Source organism: Microtus pennsylvanicus, chromosome 11 (assembly GCF_037038515.1).
Source record: "Microtus pennsylvanicus isolate mMicPen1 chromosome 11, mMicPen1.hap1, whole genome shotgun sequence".
Classification (NCBI taxonomy): Eukaryota; Metazoa; Chordata; class Mammalia; order Rodentia; family Cricetidae; genus Microtus; species Microtus pennsylvanicus.
In genome coordinates, this window is record NC_134589.1 from 10,107,304 (window position 1) to 10,132,625 (window position 25,322).

At 55.7% G+C, this 25,322-nt stretch overlaps 1 protein-coding gene across 1 annotated transcript; it reads right to left on the reverse strand.

Annotated features, from left to right (window-relative positions):
* Positions 1-500: 500 nt before the first annotated feature.
* Evpl (envoplakin) lies at positions 501-18,313 on the reverse strand. Its single transcript, XM_075990140.1, has 22 exons — positions 18,124-18,313; positions 15,496-15,595; positions 14,957-15,111; positions 14,742-14,868; positions 13,921-14,046; positions 13,733-13,771; positions 13,460-13,621; positions 13,270-13,377; positions 13,086-13,181; positions 10,873-10,998; positions 10,347-10,493; positions 9,923-10,077; positions 9,714-9,811; positions 9,366-9,538; positions 7,846-8,024; positions 7,630-7,768; positions 7,330-7,523; positions 6,864-7,014; positions 5,217-5,300; positions 4,996-5,106; positions 4,801-4,893; positions 501-4,139 (listed from the first exon to the last, which is right to left on the reverse strand). Exons 1-22 carry the CDS (start codon positions 18,219-18,221, stop codon positions 699-701), a joined length of 6,102 nt encoding a protein of 2,033 aa, XP_075846255.1. The 5' UTR covers positions 18,222-18,313; the 3' UTR covers positions 501-698.
* Between the last annotated feature and the right edge of the window lie 7,009 nt (positions 18,314-25,322).

Consider the following 25,322-nt stretch of genomic DNA (forward strand, 5'->3'; position numbering starts at 1 on the left):
GGGTGGGATGGGGGTAGCATTGGACCCCTGGTGAGTGTCAGGTTAGTTCCCAGCCTGCTTGCTGGGAAGCCAGGCCCGAGGACAGGGCGCCCTCTGCTGGTCTTGATTTTGTTTTCAACTGTGGGAAGCACTGAGTCCAGGTCAGAGGACTCAAGCTGGAGCTGGGTGGGACACCCTCATCCTAGGAATAGTCGGGGCACTTGGGTATGTTCTAAGTAGTTGTCTTCTGTGTGACAAGTGGGAAATAAATGTGACTTGTCTCTGCATTGTCTGGTGTCATTCTGTTTGCCAACAAAGGGGAGGTTGACAGAGGGCTGGAGACAGTTCTGACAGGAGCTGAGGGACCGGGGGTCTTCCATGGTCTCTCTTCATGACCACCCGTTTCTAAGGCAGGTGAGCTGGACCCATCTGCCCCACCTAACACATACTTTGGGGAAAAATTCCCAAGCAGGCTGCTCCATGGTTCAAATCCTAAGCATACTGAGAGCAAGACAAGACACCAAGATAATTCATTTAATAGAAGCGGTGGTGGAGGGGGGGACAATGAAACTCCCCGAGTTTGGAGACGGAGCCCAACACCATAAATGTTTGAGTAGGAAGAGGTGGATGGATGGGGGGGGACCCACTGCCTGGGATTACACTGCTTCAGGCCAAGGTGGGGGTGCATGCATCCTCCCCTCTCCCCTGCATGGCCCTTATTAACGCACGCAGGAGCGTGGCAGGGTGGGGGAGGCTGCACGGTAGCAGCGGTAGCCTTCCAGCACGGCCGGGAGTAGCAGCAGACCACTTAGAGGGTCTTTGCGGCAACGACCCATGGCCTCCTTGTAGCTCAGCCGCTCCTTGGTGATGGGGTCTGTCAAATCCTTCTCATAGACTGATTCGTCCTGCAGGAGATGGCCCAGGTCTTCACTGATCATCCCGCAGAGCACAGCCTGAGGGACAGGGATGCGTCCCGTCCTCTTGGGGTCAATGAGGCCCCCAGTCAGGTGTTGCGCCAGCAGGTGGGGAAGCACACTTTCCTGGGGCATCCAGCCCTTCTGGATGGCCTCACCTACTGACAGCCTCTTCTTGGTGACTGGGTCCTCAATGCCGGTGAAGGCCTTCTGAGCGTTGAGCAGCCGTTGGGTGGAGGTGTTCTCGATGAGTCCCCGCTCCATCGCCTTGTGTACAGAGTATCGCTCTCGGCTGAGAAGGTCCACAATGCCCCCTGTGGCTGCCTGGGCCTCCAACAGCTTCTGCCCAGTGATGGGGTCCAGCATGTTCTTGGCCACTGCCGCCTTGATGCTGCACTTGCTCTCTGTGGTTGTGTCATAAACCCCAGCGATGGGGAAGCAGTCGTCAGTGAGCCCGAGAGAGAGGCCTGAGGAGAAGAGGCCGGTACTCTGGGGGCCCGGGGAGCAGAGTGGGGACTTGGAGATGATGGATCCGATGGAGAGTGAGGAACAGGGCTTGGTCTCCCCTGCCACAAGCAGGGCAAACTCGGAGATGGGGAGGCGGCCGTCCTTGTACCTGTGGTATTCCTCCTTGGAAATCCGACGGCAGCGGAGCGCAGCCTCTATGGAATATTGCTTCCCGCTCTTGCGGTCCAAGAGCACGGACTCCTCCCCACAGGGGCTGGAGGTGGTCACTTCCTCCCAATCGCACTCGAGCTCCTGCAGCTGGAGGTACTGGCCTCTGTCGATGATGCCCCTCTTATAGGCCTCGTACGGAGACATGTCATTCCCGGTCTCCGGTTCCAAGATGCAGATCTTAGTTGAAAGGTTGGTCTCCCGGGTCTGGGTTTCCTGGTTGAGTTCCTCCCGGCTCACCTTAGTGTGCAGGTCCCGGAGGGTCCTCTCCTTCTCGTAGATCTTGTCCTTTTCGTGGAGAATGGCTGCCTCGAGCTGTGAGAGGGCCTGGCCACGCTGGGCTGCCTTCTGGCGCTCGCTCTCCGTCTTCTGGCTTAGTAGCCTCCCTTCCTCCTGCAGCTCCCGGGCCTTCTGCTGCTTCTGCCGCTCCAGGTCTCGCAGCTCTTGCTGCAGTCGCCCACAGTCCTGGCTCGCCTGGTCCCGGGCCTTCTGGAGATCAGCTTCCTCACGGGACCAGGACCTCCTCAGAGCCTCAGCCCGGTCAATCCTCTCCTGCATGCTCCGTACCTCCTCCTCCCGGGCCCGGTGGGCGGCGCGCTCCCGATTGAGGGTCTCCCACACTCGGGCCCTTTCCCCCTCCAGCACAGGGTCCTTCTCCACCCTGATCACCTCCTTGTAGATGGTCTTCTCCTGGGATTTGGTTTTCTGGAGGACATCAACCTGGACCTGCAGGCTCTTGCACTCCCGGTGGAGCTCCATCACCCGGCTCTTCTCTTGGTCCAGCTCCCGCCTCAAGGCTTCCGTGGACCTCTCCAGATCCGGATCCTTCTCTAACTTGACCACTTCCTCCATGATGATCTTCTCCTGCAGGGCGGGAGGCCGCTTCTCCAGCTCCTGGATCTTCAGGGTCAGCTGCCGCAGCTCCTTCTCAGCAGCCAGCTTCTTGCTGCGGTCCTCCTGGAAGCTGAGCAGGGCCTCCTTCTCCTCCACAGCGGCGCTCAGCTGCCGCACCTCCAGCTCCAGCTGCCGCCGCCGCCCCACTTCCTCATCCAAGCTCCGGCTCAGCCGGCTGTGCTCCTCGTGCAGCTTGGGGTCCTTCTGGGTGACCACCACCTCCTGCACTACAATTTGCTCCTCGGGCCGCCTCCGCTCCAGCAGCAGGTACTTGTTCTGCAGCTCATAGACCACATCCTCGGTGGCTCGCCTCTTCTGGACCGCCTCCCGCACCTCCTGCCGGAGCCTCTCGGCCTCCTTCTCCAGCACAGGATCCTTCTCGTGCCGCACGACCTCTTTGCTCACCATCTTGGTCTCCACCTTGGACCGTTCCCGCTTCCACTCATCCCGTTCTCCCTGCAGGCGGATCAGCTGCTCCTGGCAGCGCCCATGGGTGTTAACCAGCTCATTGAGCTGAGCCTTGAGGCGGTCGATCTCACGGAGCACTTCGGGGCTCTTTTCATGCCTCACCACCTCCTGGGTCACCTCCTTGTATTCCACCACGGGCTTCTGAGCGCGCAGGGCCTCCAGCTCAGGCAGCAGCTTCTCCACCTCCCTTTCCACGCTGCTCCTCTTGCTGCCTGTCTCCTGCAGCTGGGCCCGGAGCCGGACGATCTCCCGCTCCGTCTCAGGGTGCACCTGGAAGATCTCGTTGACGCGCTCCTGCAGCTGTACCTTAGGCTTCTGCTTCTCCACCACCCTGTACTTGTCCTGCAGGTCTTGCAGTTCCCTGGCCAACACGATGTTCTTGTTCTTCTCCTCCTCCAGGAGGCTTCTCAGCCTGGACGCTTCCTTGAGAAGGCCAGGGTCCTGCTCCACCCTCTTGACCTCCTTCACGATGACCTTGGGCTCCACCGAGCTGATCACCAGTTCCAGGTCTTTGATGCGAGCCTGTATCTTGGCAACCGCCTCCTTAGCCTCCTTCCTCCGCGCAGCATTCTCCTCAACCTGTAGCCGGAGAGTCTGAACCGCCTTGACCATTTCCAGATCCTTCTCTACTTTGACCACCTCCTTCACCACCACCTTCTCCTTCACGTTCGTCTCCTTCTGCTCCAGGGCCAGCAGCTCATCCTTCAGTTCTTCCAGCTGGGCAGTCAGGGCGCTGTTCTCCCCACGCAGCTGTTGCATCTCACCGTGCAGCTGGGTGGCCTGGCTGTCCAGGCCAGGGTCCCTCTCAATTTGGGTGACCTCTTTGGTCAGCAGGTGAGGCTGCATGGTCCTCCTCTTGCCCTCCAAGTGGACGACCTTTTGGGCCACCACCTCCAGCTCGGCCTGCAGGCGGGCCCGCCTCTTGCCCTCCTCCTCCACCTGGGATGACATTCTAGCCATGTCGCTCTCCAGCTGGGGGTCCCGGTAGAATTCCACCACCTCCTTCTCTTCCAGCCTCGCCACAGGCTGCTGGGTCCTCAGCTGCAGCAGCTGCTGCCTCTGCTCCTCCAGCTCGTGCTGCACCTCAGCCACCCGCTTCCGCTCTTCTTCTAGCTGGGACTTCAGGGCCTCTGGCTCTGCCCCTGCTTGCGCTGGGTTCCCGGATCCCTGCCTTGCTCTGTGTGTCACTTGGATGCCCTCACTAAGCTCCTACAGTGAGGGGGGGGGAGACAGAGAGAGAGAGACCTGAAGTGAGTAAAGACTGGAGCCCCATTTTTCTGTACCCCACCTCTGAGGTCAGAGACCCCTCCCTGCTTTCTGTAGATCCCAGGTCATGGAGCTGAAGACATGGAATGCTTAAGACACGGGATTTTGAGCTCAGTTAGATGGTATTAGGGTAGAAGGCAGGGTCCAGGTTCTTTGCAGCAGATAGTGCCTACAAGACCCTCCCAAGCCTCCTGGCTCTCAGGCCCAACCTTCTCCAGTAGAAGCTGAAATATGGCTCCAGAAGATAAAAGGTGGTCAGTCATGGGAACCATAGAGAGCTCCTAGCTTTTGCTCTATCAGGAACGGAGACCCCAGGTGGCCTGTCACCAGTGTGACTGGGCCCTATGGCTGATGGTGGAGTGTTTCTTGGCTCTCTGGGGCTAGAGGCCAGGTCCCAATCAGAGGATTGCCTATGGCTAAGCAATGACTAGAGGCCATCTCCAGGGTCCGCCCGGAATAGGGACAGCCCTGTATGAATTTCTTGTGAAATCTTCATGCCCAAACCCTCCAGTGGCTAGAGGCTGTAGGAGAGAAAGGATGACATCTAGGCCAACCCCAGGCCAGATGGGCTGTCGTGGGGACAGGGTGGGCACTGTCTCTTTACCTTCTCCAGCATCTTCTTAGCGAACTCCAGCTGGTACAGCTGCTGCTGCTGGGCTGCCGTGACCTCTGTGTAAGCCTTGGCGAGGTTCTTCTCCTGGAGGTCGTGAAGTGGGGGAGAAGACGGGAGTCAGCTCTGGCCTGAGGTACTGCGGAGTTAATAATGCCACCTGCTAGGCCCTGCCAGGACCCGCCTCACCTGAGCCTGGATGCTCTCCTGCAGGGAAATCACTCGGACTTTCTTAGGCGCTGACACTGCCAGGGTAGGCTCCAAGGAGCAGCGGTAGGTATCTGCTTGCAGCTCGTAGTCCTGAACAGGGAAAACAGTCACTACCAGAGACTGAGCATGGAGGATCGGAGTCTGGAAGAGGGAAGGAGGCTGGGGGGATAAGGCGGGGAAGCCAAAGTAAAAGCATTCACCTGGAGAGCTTCCTGCAGGTCCTGGGTGAGGCGGGACACTGTGGCTCGGTCCTGCTCACGGCCCAGCACTTCTTGCATCAGCCTCTGCCAGGGAGGAAGCAAGAGTCACAAGGGCCGGGAAAGGCTCCTCTCCACCAACCGGCATCTCCAGGGTCACAAGCAGCCAGATACACAGAGGCAAAGGGGACCCAGAGGTGCTTGGCTTCTCTGACACTGTTCTCTGGGACCTTGTCTGATGGCTCTAGGAATTCTGTCTCGGCCCAGAGGTTTTCCCGTTGTAACTTTAGTGGCATTAGGCCAAAGATTGCTGGCCCCAGCTGCCCAGTGAGGGACTCTGCAGTCCTGAAGAACACGCTGAATAAGCTTCCAGGTGACGCCAATGGTCAGGGACTAGTCTCTGGGAACCACTGGGCATCCCACCCATCATTCTGAACCCTGGCTATGCCCTTTGATTTACCTAGACTCTTAAAAACAAAACGAAAAACAGCCGGGCGATGGTGGCACATGTCTTTAATCCCAGCACTCTGGAGGCAGAGGCAGGTGGATATCTGTGAGTTCGAGGCCAGCCTGGTCTACAGAGTGGGTTCCAGGACAGGCTCCAAGGCTACACAGAGAAACCCTACAAAACCCCCAGGTGGAGGTGGCACACACCTTTAATCCCAGTACTTGGGAAGCAGAGGCAAGCAGATCTATGAGTTTGAGGCCAGCCTGGTCTACAAGAGTGAGTTCCAGGGAAGTCAGGGCTGACTACACCTTGCCATGAAAAAATAAAAACCGAAACCAAATAAATAAATAAAAACAAAACAAGCCTGGCCTACAAGAGCTAGTTCCAGGACAGGCTCCAAAGCCACAGAGAAATCCTGTCTCGAAAAACCAAAAAGGAAAAAAAAAGTCTCAATGCTCTAAGAATTCCAATTTCATTTTTTTTTTTGGTAAGGGTACAGGCCCCCCGGACTTCTGCCCTGGCTCCCAGGAGGCCTCCCTGTCTCCATCCACACCCCTTTTATCCATTGTCCATTTGGAGCCATAGACCACTTTCAAACAATTTGAAGGTGACCCTCTTCTCCCGGGGCTCTCAATGCTGCAACGTCAAGTTCAGATTCCTTCCTGTGCTGAGAAGGACTTGGGTGGTCTGTCCCTGCCTCACAGCCACACCTCCTTTCTCTGGACCACAGTCCTCTGAGGGGGACATTTCTCCTCTACCGGCCTGCCAGGCTTTTCCCCCTACCTTTTCCCCAGGTCACTTGCCCTCACTCCCATAAGTGTCCACCAGGGGGCGCGCGCACCGAGCTGGCATCTGGTCTCGGAAAGCGTTTATCAGGTGCAGCCCTGGGATGGACAGATTCCGAGGCAGGAGGATTGCCCGCAGGAGGGGGTCTGTACCCTGCACTCCTGGCTCCTCACCTACAGCCTTGAAAAGGATCGTGATGGGCACACAACAACGGCTGGAATCCCACCAGAGGAAAGTGCTGTTCCAAGCCCCCAAACCTCCTGGCCTCAACTGTGAGGTCTCTCGTATTGGAACCTTGGCCTCCTGCATACAAACAGCTGTCCCCGAGGGAAGGTGACCGGAAAGAACAGGTAGCTAGAGGTCTCCGCTCTAGGCCAGGCTCTGACTCAGAGCATCGCGTAGCCCAGGCCCCTCACCTTCTGTGCTTGCAGCTTGTAGGCGATCTGGCTGGGCCCGTCGCTGGGCTGCACCTCGTTGCGGGGCAGCTGCTCCAGCCAGGAGTTCAGGTTGTCCCTGACATTTGTGAACTGTTGGTAGATGAGCCTGGCATCTTGTAGGGTCTTCTCCCTGCCAGAGGACAAGGTCCCATACGGGATGTGGGAGTGAGAGCTGACCTCCAGGGAAGGGTTGGGGGGGGGGGGCAGGTACACAGAGGAGGTTGATAGTGTCTCCATCCTGAGACGGAGCAGAAGGCCTGAGCGAGAGACCCTGTAGGTCCTCTGTATCTCAGAGACACAGTGGATAGTGCCTGCCTGGAACAGTGACGGGCCCCGAGTCAGTATGGTTTATCACCCCGTTGTGGAGGGAGGAAACAGCCTCAGAGAGGTTGTCACTAGTACAGCGGCAGCCAGCGGTGCCTGAGCCCCTCTCCAGTCCGCTCACCTTGAATCCAGCTGGTCCCCCACGGCGTGGTAGCGGTCAGTGAGGACGCGCACCTGGCGCTGCTGGTGCGGCAGGTCTTGGCAGAACTCTTGGAAATTGTTCTGCAGCGCGCCACAGGCATGCTCCGCGGCTTTCAGCTGGCGGTGCAGCCCCAGCACACAGGCCTGTTGCTGGAGCAGCTCTTTCCGCTGGTGCTGGGGGAATAAAGGGCCAGAAGGAAGCATGCGTGCTCCAGGCTCCGTGGGATAGCCGACCGCTCCTCACCTGCCCCTTCCACCAGGAATCTGTCGCTGAGCCTACCTGCAGCTCACCGACCCTCTCCTGCAGTGCCCCGGAGCCTTCAGGGATGGGGCCCTCCTGGGCCAGGGTGGCCTCAAAGCCCCGGATGACCCTGTCTGCCTCCTGGATCTGCTGCTCCAGGCCCAGAGCAGCTTTGGCTCTGCGGTGAGGAAGTGATGGTCACTAGCTCAGTCATAACCGCCAACTCCCTCTAGATGCCCCCTCCAGAGCACTCACTTCTCCCCGTAGAGGCGGCACAGGCTCTGCACGTCATTATACTTATTCTTGACCTTGATGAGGACCACAGGCAGCTGCAGGGCAGCTGGGCCCACAGGCTTAGTAGACAGAAAGGCCTCACACGCCTGCTGGGCTGCCTCCTTCTCAGTTCCCAGGCTCTGGAGATGCTGGGCTGTGCCCTGGGTCAAGGGTGGAGTGGGCAGAGAAGGCAGGTCAGAGATCTCTAGGTCACCTGACCCTATGCGCACGAAGGCATCATAAAAGTTGGAGGCCAGGGGGCTGGAGAGATGGCTCAGTGGTTAAGAGCGCTGACTGCTCTTCCAGAGGTCTTGAGTTCAATTCCCAGCAATCACATGGTGGCTCACAACCACCTATAATGAGATCTGGTGCCCTCTTCTGGCCTACAGGCAGGATACTGAGTAAATAAATAAATAAATATCTGATTCTTAATTCTTTAAAAAAAAAGTTGGAGGCCAGGCTTGGCTATTCTCACCGGCTTCAGGCTGGGCAGGCAGAGCCCTGGCTCAGCCCACTTGAGCTTATATCACAGCTAATTCACCCATGCCCATAAGGCAAATGTTTGAAGTGGGCTTTTAGTGGTCTTGCCAACACCTCTGATACGGCAACTGACACCAAAACCAAAGGACCACTGGACGCGGTGTCTTACGGCTGTAACTCCAACCCTCAGGAGGCTGAGGTGGGAGGGCCAAGAGCTTGAGGCCAGTATGGGCCACAACAGAAGACTCTGTCTCAAACCAAGCAAACGAACAAAAAATGCCACAGACCTATCTTGGTGTGGCAGGGTCATTCATCCGCCTCCAACATCCTGTACCCACGTCCTCCCTTTCACGAACGCCCATCTGTGAGACCCTCCAGTGAGTACCCAGCCTCCCCCCGCAATGCTAGAGCATCTATGTGCAGCACCTGACTTCATAGCCTCTGCCCTCCTCCCCTCCATCCAAGCTGTGCGGCAGATAGACCAGAACAGGTTACACAACAATGTGAATGAACACGGTTTGCATTTTTAAAAGCCAAACCCTAAATGGCATGCTGTATTTGAACAGAAACCGGTTTGGAAGGCTGGCTGGAGTGCTTGGGCTTCTACCCAGGGCGCTTCCAGGGTGCTGGGTTCATGTGTCCGAAAAGGTGGTCATCACTGACTGACACGGCATCTCCCCAGCCCTCCAGGGAGGGTTTCCATGCCTTGCTGAGAAATCTCCCCCTACAGGGTATCCCAGACTTCCCTGAGGGACCCACAACCCTCGCCAGAGAAGCATCGGTGTGGGGGTCTCTCTCTGGCCAGGCATGGCCACACTTTCACCCTTAGGATACCCAAAGGATTTGGGGACCACCCTGGACATGAGGAAACCGAAGCTCAGAAAAGTGACATGTCCAAGGTAACAGAGCCTGTCGTTGAAGAACCAGGATGGGAATCCTATTTCCTGAGTCTACGGCCCCAGGAGTGTGAGCCTCAGAGCGGGACCCTTTCTTTTCCCAGGCTCTCAGTGCTGCTCACGTACCTCATGGCCGTGGATGCGGTCCTCCAGGTCTGTCAGCGGAGTAGACCGGTTCAGCGGCGTCCGAGCCCAGGTCAGCACCTGCTTCTCTATCTTTTCCAGGTCCCCATCCAGCTGGGTCATCTGTGTCAGGAGTTTCTGAGCCTGTGGGTCAGCTGAAGCTGAGCCTGCTGGAGCTGGGGGCAGAAGTGCCAGTGAGGGTTCAGGCCTACCTCGTGTCTGCCTACAATGGGCTCTCCTTGGGTGTCTGCAGGGTATGGAGGACCTGGAGGATGGACTGGGCCTAGAGGTGGAGTACCGCCTACTGCCATGGCCCTCCCATCTTGCCCATCCCTGGCCATCCTCTGGTACCCTGCTGGCCAGGCGGTAAGGGTTCTACTACAGCGTTCTTAAGCCGGCTCTTCACCGTAGACAGTCTCTGCTTCAGGGTCTGCAGCTCCGTGGCCAGCCTGGAATGAGGAGATAAGAGAAGTGTGTCTCTCTACCTATCCAGCCCTAGCTCCCACCGCCTCAGGGGAAACATGGGCCTTGGTGCCTGTGGGCATCTTGGGATGAGCCACCTGGAGGCCCTAGCTACAGCGTCAGGGTCTGGTGCTGGGATCCAGAGGCAGGCTGCGGGGGCGCTCTTGGTCTCTCCTCCGGGACCCTGAACCACCCACGTGTATGGGTCAGCATTGTCTTTGAGTGTGTACTGCTCTCCCCGAAGCAGCTGCACCTGAGGGAGAGGAGAGGGGCTCGTGTGGGACCAAGGATAGATAGGAGCTGGAGAGATGGCTAGGGTCAAGATGGGTAGGTGCTGGGGACAGGCATGGGTGGGGTCAGCGGCTGGAACGGGAGCCGGAGGAGGGGTGGGAGGGACTGGGGTAAGGATGAGGACAGATCAGAGGTGGGACAGACTGGAGAGGGGTGGGGCTGGGTCAGGGAAGGAGCGAGAAGAGGGAGGGGCAGGGTGGAGTGGATAAGGAGGGTAGGTCGAGCTCACACCTCTCCTGAGTCCCAGTCACAGATGCTGTCCACGCGCAGGGGCTGCTGGGGTGGGGTCCTGCGCTGCGGCAGTGGGGCCACCTTCCGACTCTGCTGCTGCAGCTCCCCGACAGCCCTCTCGGTCACAGCCAGCTGTTTCTCCTCTGCCTGTGGGGGACCCAGAGAGCAGGAGCTCAGGTCAGGCTGCAGTGGAAGCCACCTGCCCGCTTTCTATCTCCCAAGAGGGGTGTGGCCTCCATCAGGGGAGAAGTCTCAGTCAGACTGGCTGTGGATGGATGAGGATCAAGACGCTAGCTAGTACCACACAGGCCTCCAGAAGGGAAGCTACGGGGTCCTCAGAGCTCCCCCAGCTTCTCTGGTCACATTGCAGGAGGAATACTGAAGTATAGGAAGGTCAAGGCTTCAGCTGGAGCAGCCCTTCTCCTGGGGGCCTTGGGGCTGAACTGGGGACCTCTTTTCTGGAGTCAGCTCCATGCTCAGGAGCAGGATGCAGATGGCCCAGTGGGGCCGCGTGGAGACATCTCACCTCCAGCTGTAGCAGGAGCTCTGTGGCAGAGCCAGAGGAGTCCCCAGCCACGAGGCCGTACTTGGTGTCCAGGTTGGAGTTGAGCTTTGCCAGGGTCTGGTTGACGGAGTCCGCCTCTTCCTGGAACTAAGGTCGCCCAGAGAGTCAAGGGCAGAGCCTGGGAAAACCTGCTACCCAGGGACCCTGCAAAGTAGCTGGAGCCCTGACCAGGCTGAACTCACTCGAGCTGGCTAAACCCGGGCCAGCTATGCTCAAACCAGCTTAAAACAAAAAGAGGTTAAATCTCAACCAGCTAAACGAAGACCAGCTACAGCGACCCAGGCACTGGGACCTTTTTAAAAGGGAGTATCCACAAACGGGGCGTTTTTGGTTCATTGAAAATAGCTTTTAGTGGGCTGGAGAGATGGCTCAGCGGTTAAGAGCATTGCCTGCTCTTCCAAAGGTTCTGAGTTCAATTCCCAGCAACCACATGGTGGCTCACAACCATCTGTAATGAGATCTGGCACCCTCTTCTGGCTTGCAGACATACACACAGACAGAATATTGTATACATAATAAATAAATAAATAAATATTTAAAAAAAAAAAAAGAAAATAGCTTTTAGTGTCTTATAAGACAATCCACTGTTTCTTTGTATTAGGGCTCTGGTGCGCGCTGTCTTCTACTACTGAGCTGCGCCCCTAGCTACTTATCTTCTTCCTCTTCCTCGTCTTCCTCTCCTTTTTTCTTGAGATAGTCTCCCTAAGTAGCCCAGGCTAGCCTCAGGCTTGTCACCCCTGCTTTCTGATCCCTGAGTGTCCTTTCTCTCACCGTCATCACACTAGACCCTGCATGCTATTTTATTATTATTAATTTTGGGGTTTTTTTTTTGGTTTTTCTTTTTAATTTTTTTTTTTTTGAGACAGGGTTTCTCTGTGGTTTTGGAACCTGTCCTGGAACTAGCTCTTGTAGACCAGGCTGGTCTCGAACTCACAGAGATCCGCCTGCCTCTGCCTCCCAAGTGCTGGGATTAAAGGAGTGTGCCACCACCGCCCGGCCTTTTTTTTTTGGTTTTTCAAGACAGGGTTTCTCTGTGGCATTTGGAGCCTATCCTGGAACTAGCTCTGTAGACCAGGCTGGTCTCGAACTCACAGAGATCCGCCTGCTTCTGCCTCCCGAGTGCTGGGATTAAAGGCGTGCGCTACCATCGCCCGGCTTGGGGTTTTTTTTTTAAAACAGGGTTTCTTTGTGTAGCCTTGGCTGTCCTGGAACTCGCTCTTGTAGACCAGGCTGGTTTCAGACTCACAGAGATCCGCCTGCCTCTGCCTCCCAAGTGCTGAGATTAAAGGTGTGCGCCACCACCGCCCAGCTACTAATAAATTTTTGAGACAGGGTCTTACTATGTAGTCTTGGTTAGCCTTAACTTGCTAGGTAGACCAGGCTGTCCTGGAACTGATAGAGATCCTCCTGCCTCTGACCGCCCCAAGCACCTGCACTCATCTGCACATATTCAGACTCAGGCATACATATGACAAATAGTTTAAAATTAAAAAGGGGGGAGCTGGTGAGATGGCTCAGCGGTTGAGAGCACTGACTGCTCATCCAAAGGACCCAGGTTCAATTCCCAGCACGCACATGGCAGCTCACAACTATCTGAAATCCAGTTCCAGTATATCCAACACCCTTATACAGATATACATGCAAGCAAAACACCAATGCAAATGAAATAAGAATAAATAAATATATAGAAAAAAAGAAAAATGAGCCGGGCGGTGGTGGTGCACGCTTTTAATCCCAGCACTCGGGAGGCAGAGGCAGGCGCATCTCTGTGAGTTTGAGGCCAGCCTGGTCTACAGGACAGGCGCCAGTGAGCGGGCGATATAGCTCGGCTTAGGGTGTGTAGAGAGGCCCTGGGTTCAATCCCTAGCACCATAACTAGGTGTGACAGCGCATGCCTTAGTGCTGGCCAGCACTTAGAGAACCAGAAGTCCATGGTCATCCTCAGCCATAGAGTGAATCTGAAGTCAGCCTGGGTTTCATAAGATACTGTCTCCAAAACGGCTAAGAATTAGAAAATAAACTCGTGAGAGGTGAAGGATGTAGTCTTGACATCATTCTCCTACGGGGTTGCAGGCTCAATGCCACGGTTCTGTCTTTGCAGTGGGCCCTGTATTGTGTGCTGCCCTAAGCCCCCTCCGGGCCGCCACCACCCTGGTCCCCAGCCACAGGCTCACACTGCGGTAATCCTCCACATGCTGCAGCTGGCTCTCCTGGCAGATGCAGAGGTTCAGGAAATTCTGCCACTCCATCTTGAGCGCCTCCTGGTGGACCTGGAGCACAGCAGGGTGAGCGCTGGGGTGTCGCCACACCCACCAGCCCGCCATCCCATTTGGGGGCTCACGGGAGGGACCTCCACACCTGAATGGGTCCAACGGCCGGGTGGCCAAGCTCCAGCATGCGTTCTGCGTCATCCTCCAGCTGGTTTATATTCCGCTCCTGGGCCAGCAGCTCGTGCTCCTTGAAGTGCTAGAGACGAATGAAGTGGAGACAGCCATCAGCAATAAGATAGCCCTAGACACCCCCAATGCCTGGGCCTGTCCCCACGGACCTCATACTCTCGCCTCACACCCGTGGGGTCAGGCATGAGGTCACTCCAATCCTGCTGCAGGATACGGCCTTGCTGCTCCGCCAGGGCACTCAGCTGCCGAGTGCAGCCCTGCAGGTGTGTGTACAAGCTGCCCAGACTCTGCCGGCGCCAAGAGGCCGCCTTCTGTGCTCAGGAGAGAAGGCGACAGAGGTGGTACCAGTGACCCCAGGAAGGGTCCAGGTAAGGAGGTCCCCCCAACCGCAGCACCCAGGCCCAGCCCATCTCCCAGCTCACCAGCAGGTCACGGTATTGGTTCCTGATGTTGGTTGCATCCTGCATCAGCCAAGGAGAGAAACAGGGCCAGTGAGAAGCAGGGTGTAGGGTGATGCCCCCCCATCTGAACCGCCTCCACCAACATCTCTCCCTTGAAGGCCAGCAGATCTGCCTGGCTGTGATACCAGGCCAGACAGGGATGCACTCACAGGTCCCACCAGCGTTCGCAGCTGCTGCCCGTAAGCCTCGATCTCCCTCTGTAGGATGTTGTGCTCGGCCACCTGCTGTTCCAGCTCCGCCATCCCGGGCCCGTACTGGCCCTCACAGACCAGTTTCTGTGGAAAAGCCCAGTCCTCAGTCCCACCAGGAAGGCCTGGGTTCCTACGGCTCAGAGAACAACTCCCCACCCTGTTCCCACAGCCACTGGTACCCTCCCCACAGCAGGAGAACCAGGGTTAACCATAGAAGCGAAGAACGGACAGGCCAGGTGAGCAGCCTGGATGAATGGCAGCTCTTCCCCACAGCAGGGACATGCCGTCCTCATGTGGCCGTCAGGACTAAGCTCTGAGATACCGGTTCTCAGAACTCAGGTCCCACACTGTGCTTCTGTGTTATCTGAATCCCGAAACCTCAGCAAGAGCTGCCTGGATGCGGCCAGCCGGACCCAGTACCTGCCCTTCCCCACGGTCCCTAAGGGTCATTACAGTGCATCAAATGAAACCTCTCAGCGTCCTGTGCCCTGGTGTGCCCACTGCCCACCCTACCCCACCCCTCCGGGCAAAAGCCTTGTGCCTTCCTGGGAGGTCCTCGCTCTTCACTGTGACCCAGCCAAGTCCTCCCACCTCTCAGTGGCTTCTGCAGGAAGCCTTCCCTGGCTATGCTGCCTACCCTGCTGGCTCCCCTCCTAGATTCCCGAGCTAGCCCCAGGTTCAAATTCAAAGCCCCAGGAAACACATTCTGTCTTGCTTTCTGACGGCATCGGGTGTGGGTTTGAGATCCTGGAGAATACGTTGATACAAGGGCGCCCAACCTGTTTCTGCTCCAACACACGCGCCCAGTCGATCCTGGGTCCCACATCCGGTGGCAACACCATCTTCTCATACAGGGCGCGGTACTCTGCACACTCCTGGGTCACCCGTTCGTGCAGCTGCTTGATGCTGCCAAGGGGTAGTAGCCACGGGGTCAGAGCTGGGCTGGGTTCTCCAGGGACCCCAACGCTTCCATGGTGAGGCCTAGCTTACTTACTCCTTCTCGATCTCCTCAGCCTGAGGGTGCTTGAGCCGCCGAGCCTTGTCTACATCCAGGAAAAGATCTTTGAGTAGCACCTCGGCCTCCTTCAGGTTGCGGCCAGTCTCCTGCTGGTGCTCCAAAGCCTGGTTCTGCTCGCCATTCTGCCGGTCCTGGCGTGAGACACAGCCACATGCAGGGCCCAAAGCCTCACATCCATGTTTTTTGTTGACCTGCTCCTGCTGGACTGAACCCCGCCCCCACTTTGGCCCTGGGACCCTGGGTGCACCAGCCCACCTTGGGGACCACCAAGCAGGGGCTAGGACATCCGTGTGGCAGGTGGCAAGGACACCTAGGTCAGATAGCAAAGGGTCGCTCTATTTTATTCCCGAAGTAGGAAGTGTGACGTAGAAAGAAAGTTGAGCCTTCCCTGTGACTGGGGTGGGCTATGGACAGTTGAGGGCTAGGCAGGTTGTCTGTCCTTCTTCCCAGAAGGCCTTCTGGGAACCCCCAGGCATTGACTCTGGGCCCCCCAGTCCCTGGTGCAGGGTCCTTACTTGTTGCAATCTCTTCTGAGTCTCCAAAATGTCCCTCTCCACCTGGTCAGCGTTGGCTTGCATGCGGGAGATGAGCAGAGCCAGCTCCTGGGTCGCAGCCCTGGAGGGTGACCAGGGTTAGAGAATAGCATTATGGGAAGGCCCTCTGCGCCTGCCATGTGGCACCTCCCCTGTCCTCCCACAGGGAAGAGTCCATCGTCTGAGCTCTGAGGTGCTCAGCCCTAGACAGGGGTGAGGGTACTGTCCCCTGTCCCCTGCAGAGGGTTTGGAAAGCGACAGTCCAGGGCCATGTGCTGCTACAAAGCATATGTGTGTGTGTGTGTGTGTGTGTGTGTGTGTGTGTGTGTGTGTGTGTGTCAATCACTCCAAACCCTGTCCAACCACCTGCCTGCCTCCTGGGGTGTGTGGGGAGGTGGCCCAGGGAGAAAGTCAATTACCTAAGACAGCCCGGTTGGCTTCAGGAGGCACAGCTGAGCTGAGCGAAGACAGGGAAGTAGTGGCATGTCCCCACCCCAACTTCCTGCCATTCCAGCCTCGTCTGCCCCACCATTCTTCTTGCCCAAGGGACTTCAGCAGTATGGAGACTTTAGTGACTCCCTGGAGGAACCAGTGTTGGGACAGAGAGAGGCCACGAGATGGCTGGGGTACCCTGATATCCTCCAGGGACTGAAGAGCCGGGCCTCTGACCTGCTTTGCCCTTTAGCACAGCATCAGGGAGCCTGTTGTTCAACCCTCACAGCCCCCCTCCCCCTGCCACCCCAGCTTCTTCCCTAGGTCTCCTTCAGGGTTCTCTGCAGAGCTCCTACTGTGAGCTTGGCCTCTGAGGGAGAGGAACAGGCAGACTTGAAAAGCCATCTGCATGGCACCCTGCAGGAGTCACAGTCCAGGGAACCCAGAAGTGTTAGCTGAGCTGCACCTGGACCCTCATAGGGCAGTGCCCGTGAAGACACAGCCATCTGAGAAGTCTGTGGCCAAGAAGGCCTCGGTTTGCTGCTCCTTGCTAGTACAAGGTACATAGCCGTGAGAGGCTTGGTCATCCTGCCTCTGCCTCCTGAGGGGCTGAATTCACAGAGATATGCTTCCACATCTGGCTTTACTTATTACTGTTATTTCTATTATTATCATCATCTTCATTATTATTATCCTTAAAAACACAAACAACAACAAGAACCCCAAACAAACAAGTCTTACTCTGTAGCCCAGGCTGACCTGGAACTCACCATGCCCGGCCCTGAACACAGAGTTCTCATTGGCATTTGAAGAATTAAGCCGTGAGAAACACCCAGTTCAGACCCTCACGGTTAGCACCCAGGGCGTATTGTTTTATTTTTATGTGTATGGATGTTTTGCCTACATCTGTGTACCGTGGGCAGGCCTGGGGCCAGTGGAGACCAGTCAAGGATGCTCTGGACCTGAAGTTACAGCTGTTAATGAATGTGGGAGCTGGGACTCAAACCCAGGTTGAGACAGGATCATACTGTGTAGCCCGAGCTATCCTGGAATTCACTATGTAGATCAGGCTAGCCTCCAACTCACAGATCCTCGTGTCTCTGCCTCCTGAGTGCTGGGACTGAAGGCATGCACTGCTACCACCACCACCACTCGGCTAACCTGTACTGATACGAGCACCTTGAAGGTAGGGACACCACTCTTTCTCTTGCAGGGCATCCCCAGAGCCTAGGGCAGTCCTGGCACACCAAGGTCCTCAATAAAGAAGAGCTAATTGAATAGGCACCTCTGAGGGGAACAAGGAGCCCTCAGGGGGGCGTGTGAATAGAGCTACAGAAGTCCAGAAGGCAAGGCCAGGAGGCTTCCGGGACTCCAGGGAGCACCCAGCCTCAGGTTGGGTCTCCCCAGAGCATACTTCCACCGGGAACTGTGCACTCCACCCTGGGCTGGGCTCGGTGCCTCGTGGGGACAGGTCAGTCTAGTGAGAGTCTTTACCGCTGTCTTTCCTGTCCGCCCAGATGCCCAGCCTCTGGGTTGGCACCCTGATCCCTATCGAGGTAATGGGTACCCAGACTTCAGCCTTTCATCTTATCTTGATACCTCTGCACCCCAACACCTGACTCCAGGCAGGCTGCCACCTCCTCCTACAGAGGGCTTGAGGCCAGTGAGCGGGAAGAACATGGCCAAGTCTCTTTGCAGAGAGCTGGTGATGGGAGCGCGGTGCCACCTCCTCTCACCCCCATGAAAAACGCCTCCTGACTCTTCACAGCCAAGACCCAGGGCTGGAACCTGGGGGAAAGTGTGTTAGGTGGGGGATGTAACCCAGCTCAGAAACCCTTCTCTTGAACTTCTTGGTCCTGCCCACCCTGGGCCCACGCTCCAGGACTGATCCAATCCAGTGGACAATCAGAGTGGCAAACCGGGGGCCAGACTCTGAAGTTCCCAGTCACTTTGTCCAGCACCTCTGCAAGGCCACCCTCCACCTATGCCCCCCCACACCCCCAACCAGCAGGAGAATGTGGGCGGCAGCAGGGTATCCATCCCTTGCTCAGCCTGGGCCGGAAGCAGGAGCCCTTGGCCTCAGGACAGCAAATGCCAGAACTGGGCTCCCAGGTAGCTGGGATACCGGGGCCCTGCACCACCCTGATCCCAGCACCGCTACCCAGGGGCCCCGCTCACCGATTGTGCTTGTTGGGGGAGCCCTTAGGGGACCCCTTGGATGGGGAGCCTTTGGGGGACCCCTTCCCCTGGGAGCCTTTGCTCAGCCCCTTGAACATGGTGGTGAAGCAGGTACTGGCTCAGGCTGGGCTCTCCTGGCAGGAGGGCGGGAAGGAGACGCGCGTCCTCGCTGGCTACTAGCCGGGCTCTGGAGAGGTGGGGCGGCGGTCGGGGATGGCAGTTTCTGGGAGGCCCCTCCCTGCAGGTGTGGTGTCTCGGTCAGGCCCGGCCCGCGCATGCCCCCGCGCCCGCCCGCTCGCCCGCCCCGTCGTGCGCGGCCAGCTCCTGCACAACCAGTCTGGGAGGAGAGGGCACAGCCCAGGGGCGGGGCGCCAGCGCGACTCCCACAGAGGTTTGGACTTGTTAGACCCACACGCCCAGCTAAAGAGCAGCGGTCACACCCAGGTGGGGAAGAGGCCGGAGCAAGGCTAAACAGACCGACCTAAGCACATAGGAAGGCGATGGTTCAACGGGTCCTAGAACTGGGCTTAGCCAACACCGGGGCCCCTTGCACAGAGGTCCACTATCAGCCAGGCCCCCACCCATACATAGCTCGGGAGAGGGAGAGGTGGGGCAACGGGGGTCTTGCTCTGTCTCCCACGGGGAAGCTGGGAGATAGTCCCACCAGGCAACTTTTTTTTCTTTTAAATTTGAGACAGGCTTTTGCTGTGAAGCCCAAGCTGGCGATCAACCTTCCTGCCTCAGTCTCGGTGCTGTGATTACAGATGTGAGCCGCCATCACTGCTCACACCTGACGTTTTAAAAATGTAGGTTCCCCAGCTGGTTCCCCATGGGTCCCACAGCTCCATGCACGGTTAGGACCCACGGAAGATTCTAATGCTAGCCTCAGAGAGGCCAGGCTACCCACTGTACACCTTCCCTGTCACTACCCGAATTGGTCAGGCCTACAGCTAAGCCTCACAGAGGCCACCAAAAAGTTCATGGTACCCTGATTGTTCCTCTGTCCGGTTTCCTGGTAGAAAAGCCACTGAGTGACCCTTGTGGTTTCTGCCAAGTCAGGCTGAGTGTCAGGTTATCGCACTGATTTAGTGGCTTTTCCTCACATCAAGGGCAATTTCTAGCAGGGCCTCAGGGCGACGGAAGAGGCCCAATCATCTCTTGGCTACATCTCACTGAGAAGCTACTGAATTTGGCCAACGAACTAGAGAGAAAGATTCAGTTTTTGTTCCTGAAGAGGTTGATAGCAGCAATGGGTGTGTATGTGCGTGGTGTGTGTGTGTGTGTGTGTGTGTGTGTGTGTGTGTGTGTGGAGAAGGCCACAGGAGGCCCTGCCAGAGCAAACAGCCATAGGAAACAAGGTGGCCCACAACATCCTCTGCTCTAGGTACAATACAGCATGATTAGGGAGATGGCACCAGGGATATGACCCACCCAGCCTCTATCCCAGCCCTCCCCTGCTTTAATCCGGTGATAGTTTCCTGCTAAACACTAACGTCCCTGCCTGCAATCAGCTTGTCTCACAAGGGACCATTTAAATGACTGCATGGCCCAGAGGTCTGTGCTAACTACCACCTTTCTCTCAGACCTGTGTCCACACAGCTGTCTTCACCCTTAAGACAGGGCCCAGGAGGCAGTGGCTGTGGGAGGTGGGGTGGGGTGGTAGACGGTACCCAGGACAGCTGGTCTGTGCCCCCGAGCTCCACTCCTCTGCGGAAGCCCTCCAGGCAACAGATGAGCACTGTGGGGCCGGTGTGTGCCCAAGGCTCAGGGGCTAATTGACTCATTGCAAGAAAAAACAAGAGCTGACTCCCTGGTATGACTGTAGGATCCAATGAGATGGCGCCCAGCTGAGGGCTGGCCAGTGCAGGCAGGGCTGCCCAGAACTGTCTCAGCAGGGGGTTCCTACCCAGACAGCGGCAGCATGGGTCCCACGGAAAGAGCTGTGATTGTGTTCGTGTCTCCATGAGACCTGCAGTGTTGCACACGGTAGCCATAGACTTGTGGTCGCTGGGCATTTGAACACGCCCAACTTGAGCCATATACAAAATCTCTCCCTCTCCCTTCCCCTCTTTCTCGGTTTCTCTGTGTAACAGCTCTAGCTGTCCTGGAAGTCACTAGAGATCTGCCTCCCTCTGCCACCCTAGTAAGTGCTGGGATTAAAGGCATGTGCAACCATCTCCTGGCAAGTCTGTTTATTTCACGTTATTATTAATGATGTGTTGCAATGAGGTTTTGAGCATATTGGTTTTTTAGAACAGAGTTTTTCAGTGGTTTTGGAGCCTGTCCTGGAACTAGCCCTTGTATAGGAGGCTGGCCTTGAAATCACAAAGATTCACCTGCCTCTCCTTCACCCTAGTAAGTGTTGGGATTAAAGGCGTGTGCCACAGCTGCCTGTCTCCCTGCTTTTTTTATTTGTCTTTTACTGCTGGGGATGAAGTTCAGTTGGCAGAGTGCCCGCCTGGCACTCGCGAGGCCTTGGGTTCAATACGCCGCACTGCGTAAAGCCTGCGCGGTAACACTTGAGGTGCAAGCACTGGAGTGACAGAGGCAGGGAGACAGCAGCTCAAGGTCACCAGCTGGAGCTGCGTGAATCCCTGTCTTAAAAATAAATAACTAGGGGCTGGAGAGGTGGTTCAGCAGTTAAGAGCGCTCACTCACTGGCTACTCTTCCAGGGGACCCAGGCTCAATCCCCAGCACACATGTGGTGGCTCACAACTGTCTGTGACTCCAGTTCCAGGGGATCTGATGCCCTCTTCTGCCCTGAGCATTGCATGGATGTTGTGCATATGAAAGCATGCAATAAAGCATTCACATAAAAATTGAAAAATAAAGCCAGGTGTTGGTGGCGCAGGCCTTTAATCCCAGCACTCGGGAGGCAGAGGCAGGCGGATCTCTGTGAGTTCGAGGCCAGCCTGGTCTACAAGAGCTAGTTCCAGGACAGGTTCCAAAACTACAGAGAAACCCTGTCTCGAAAAACCTAAACTAGGGGCTGGAGAGATGGCTCAGAGGTTTAAGAGCATTGCCTGCTCTTCCAAAGGTCCTGAGTTCAATTCCCAGCAACCACATGGTGGCTCACAACCATCTTTAATGAGGTCTGGTGCCCTCTTCTGGCCTTCAGGCATACACACAGACAGAATATTGTATACATAATAAATAAATAAATATTTAAAAAAAAAAGAAAGAAAAACCTAAACTAAAATTTAAAATAAATAAATACATGGTGATGGGGGAAGCTTTGTTAACTAATCACCTCTAATAAGTGGAACCTAATTAAGGCGTGGCTACCTGGAGCCCGGGGAAGAATTGGGACGGACCAGGTGCTTGCACTCACTGGGTGATTCCTGCGGGACACAGTGGAACTTGGACTTCCCATTCTCATGGCGTGAGTTTCCCCTTATAAAAAGTAAAAATATAATTGTTTATCTTCAAGCTGGCCTAGTTATTTCACGAGTCAAGTTAACATTTACAACGTGGCTTTAGTGAACTCACTAATACAGGTGAGGCTTGCATCTGTGGCTCCCATCGGAATTCTCTGGGATACAAGTGGGTGTATTGACAAGGCTTGTTACCCCAGTACAAGGTCAAGGGTTCAAGGTTCAAAGTTCAGCTATGTAACAACTTCAAAGCCAGTCAGGCCTCCATGACCACCACAAAACAAAAATTCTATAGCACAAGCCAGGAATACATCCCTGTACCATTGAGGCAGAGGCAGGGGGATTGATGCGGACTTTGAGGCCAAGCTGGTCTACGTAGTGAGTTCTAGGACAGCCTGGGCTTCATGCCAAGACCCTCTCTAAAACAGAGAAAGAAACAAGAACAAAAAGACTCAGAAACGTAGGTATGACTACGAGCAGGTGTCCACTTCCACCCCTGTAGGTCATGGCTTCCGGTCCTCCCTGTCCCTTGCCCTGCTTCCTCCTCTGTGGATCCAGAGGTTGGAGATCAGCTGATTACCAGAGTGTTCCAGCCCTCTCCCTGTGACTTTGGTGGCGGTGTGCTCACGCCCCCAGTCTGCAACACCAGCTACGGGGCCTATGGGGTCTGAGGAGGGCTGAGCAGACCGGGAACCACACAGCACAGCTAAGTACAAGTGCAGCCAGGCCCTGACGGGGTACTTGGCAAAGACGCCAGGGCTCAAGCCTCTTCCAGCTCAGGGGCTCCTCCAGAGGACCTCGTACCCTGGAAGAAGATGGAGGCAATCTTCTTTTCCCTGGAAGTAGGAAATGGTCCTTAGTTTGCACAGGATCTGCCCTCTGACCCTTGAATAACCTGAATGACTTCCTTCCGTTATGTTATGCTCCTTGCCCCAGTGAAGAATAGAGGAGCCGCCCACCAAGTCCTCCAACAGGGCCTAGAGAGGACAGCCGGGTGGGGGATTGGGAGAAGCCTCCTTCCATCTGTCATCCATCAGATGCACAAGGTTGGGCCACAGGAATCTGCAGGGCTGTCTGGGGGAGGTTCTTTTGGCGGGGTGTCTGATAAAGTGGAATGCCAGAGGAAGGGCTGCCTGGGGAGGAGCAGAGGGTGGCGCAGCCCCCTTGACCGAGACAGCACCAGGACCGCGTGGAGGGCGCTATGGCTCTTCGCTCAGGGCCTTCTACACCAAGTAACCACAGCGCCCAGGGCAGTAACCCACGGTAGACGGAGAGGACCCTTGAAAGTTGCCTCTGACCTCCACACCCACACCACGGAATGTGTGCACCCCTCCTGATAAGAGGAAATCAATTTAAATGTGTCATTTGAGATTAGTTTTGGAAACTACACGTTAACAATCCCCTGTAGACATTTGAGCCTTCACACGCACATGGGGACAGCTGGGCTTCCCGCCTACCCACGAGTGCCCCTGATCACAGATGTTTTCAGGCTCTGCAGACCTCTGGCAGCCACCGGGCAAGTGTGTCTAAGGCTAAAAGAACAGCAGGTTGGATTGTTCCAATCGGCGCCGTCAGGGTACAGGCAGCTCTCAGTTTATCCTCTCGTGCTTTGGGGCACCCCATAAATTCTGCAGCTCAATCTGCTTTCCGTCTCCTTCGTAGCAACAACTGTCTTCAAAATAAAAATAAGTAAGTCAGAAGCAGCACATAGCTTTGCTATCTTTGGGTATTTTCTCTGCCCTCAGAAGGTGCTGAGCTCTCGGGGCCGCAGAGAACAAGGGGCTGTGTAGAATTCTGCGAGCGACTGGCTGATCTGTGTAATTAATGGCGTGCCGTCATGGTGGATGACAGTGAGCAGGGCCCTTCTCTCCTGGACAGGGTGAAGCCAGCACCCCAGCTTTTAGGAAGAAGCACTTCCTGCAGTCCAGGGCCACTGTGAGACAAGGACTGCTTGGTCGTCACGGGCTGTCACCTCACTGCCTGGGTATGAGGCTCAGTCGCTAGCAGGGCAAGGACACTGGAGTCAAGCCTGGCAGTGTCTTACCGCAAGCAGGGGTTCCAAAAATTTACTCTTTGACAGGTTCCAAAGCTATAGGGAAACCCTGTCTTGGAACACACACACACACACACACACACACACACCAAAAAAAAAAAAAAAACACAAAAAACAAACACCGCAGGACTAGCTTATCCCTGAAGTCCCCTGTCAATCAGGAAGATGAAAGACAGACAGGGACAGGAGTCCTTTTAAGAAGGGAAGTGAGCCACAACAGAACAGGGCCCACTTCCTGGGCCTAAGGACTGTGACTCAATCTGCATGAATGTCCATGAGTCCTGCCAATATGAAAAATTTATGAGCTAGAGACCTCAGTTCTGCCCCCCGCCAAGCCCGTTTTCTTACGTAAATACACTGTGTCCCAAAAGCAATCTTCTACATCATTATGTCATGGTCAGCATGAGGTTGGCAATGGCCAGTGTTTTTCAGGGAGCTGAAGGCAGAGACACTGGGAGGAAGGAAAAACCACTGAAGCATCCTGAAGAGCACCCCCAGAACAGTGTGTGTGCGCGCCTCTCTCTCTACCACTGGGGGTGTGGACGCCCATGGGGCAGGGCTGGAGAACGAGAGGGGCTGCGGGGTGAGAACGAGACAGAGAACCCCCTTCCTAGGAAGATGAGGAAAACCAAGTCATAGCAGAAAAGACTCTTCAACTCTGTCTCCCATGGTGCGTAGACACTGGCACAAAATGGGCTGAAGGCTTCCTGCACAGCAGGGCCTTGGAGTAGAGAGTAAGTCAAAGGGGCAGAGGATGCATGCAGGGAAATGCAGAGCTAATGTGGGATCCCCTCTGTATGCGGTGAATATCACTGGTTAATAAAGGAACTGCTCTAGGCCTATAACAGAGCTGTAGGGGAACAGAGCTAGATGGGGGGGGGACTAAACTGAATGCTGGGAGAAAGGAGGCGGAGTCAGAGAGAAGCCATGGAGCTGCTGCTGGAGACAAACACACTGAAACTTGGTGATGCACAGGTTAATGGCGATGGGTTAAATTAAGATGTAAGAGTTAGCCAATAAGAAGCTAGAGCTAATGGGCCAAGCAGTGATTTAATTAATACAGTTTCTGTGTGGTTATTTCGGGGCTGAGTGGGCCCCTCCCTCCAACACAGAGCCATGGCCACGGCCTGTGCTGCTGCAGCACCAAGAAGTAGGACAGACCCAGTGTGTGCAGGACCTGGGCTCCATCACCAATCCCCAAAGAAAATGATATGACCTGGCATCCCCTCACCCGTCGCACTAAAGCCAGCAGTCAGCTCTTGTCAGCCATCTTGCTCTATCTTCAGAGCGAGGGAAGGGAGGGAGGCAAGAGGGACAAAGGAAATTCTTTTTTTTTTTAAAGGCTAAACAACCTTTTTTATATATTTATTTTTCTAATAATTTTTTTATATTTATTTATTATGTATACAATATTCTGTCTGTATGTCTGCAGGCCAGAAGAGGGCACCAGACCCCATTACAGATGGTTGTGAGCCACCATGTGGTTGCTGGGAATTGAACTCAGGACCTTTGGAAGAGCAGGCAATGCTCTTAACCTCTGAGCCATCTCTCCAGCCCTCTAATAATTTATTTTATCGGCATTGGTGTTTTGCCTGCATGTATGTCTATCTGAGGGTGTCAGATTTTGGAGTTACCGACAGCTGTTAACTGCCATGTGGGTGGTAGGAATTGAACCTGGGTCCTCTGGAAGAGCAGTCAGCACTCTTAACCACAGAGCCATCTCTCCAGCCCCCACAAAGGAAATTCTTAAATCACAAGCAGATAGTTAAAC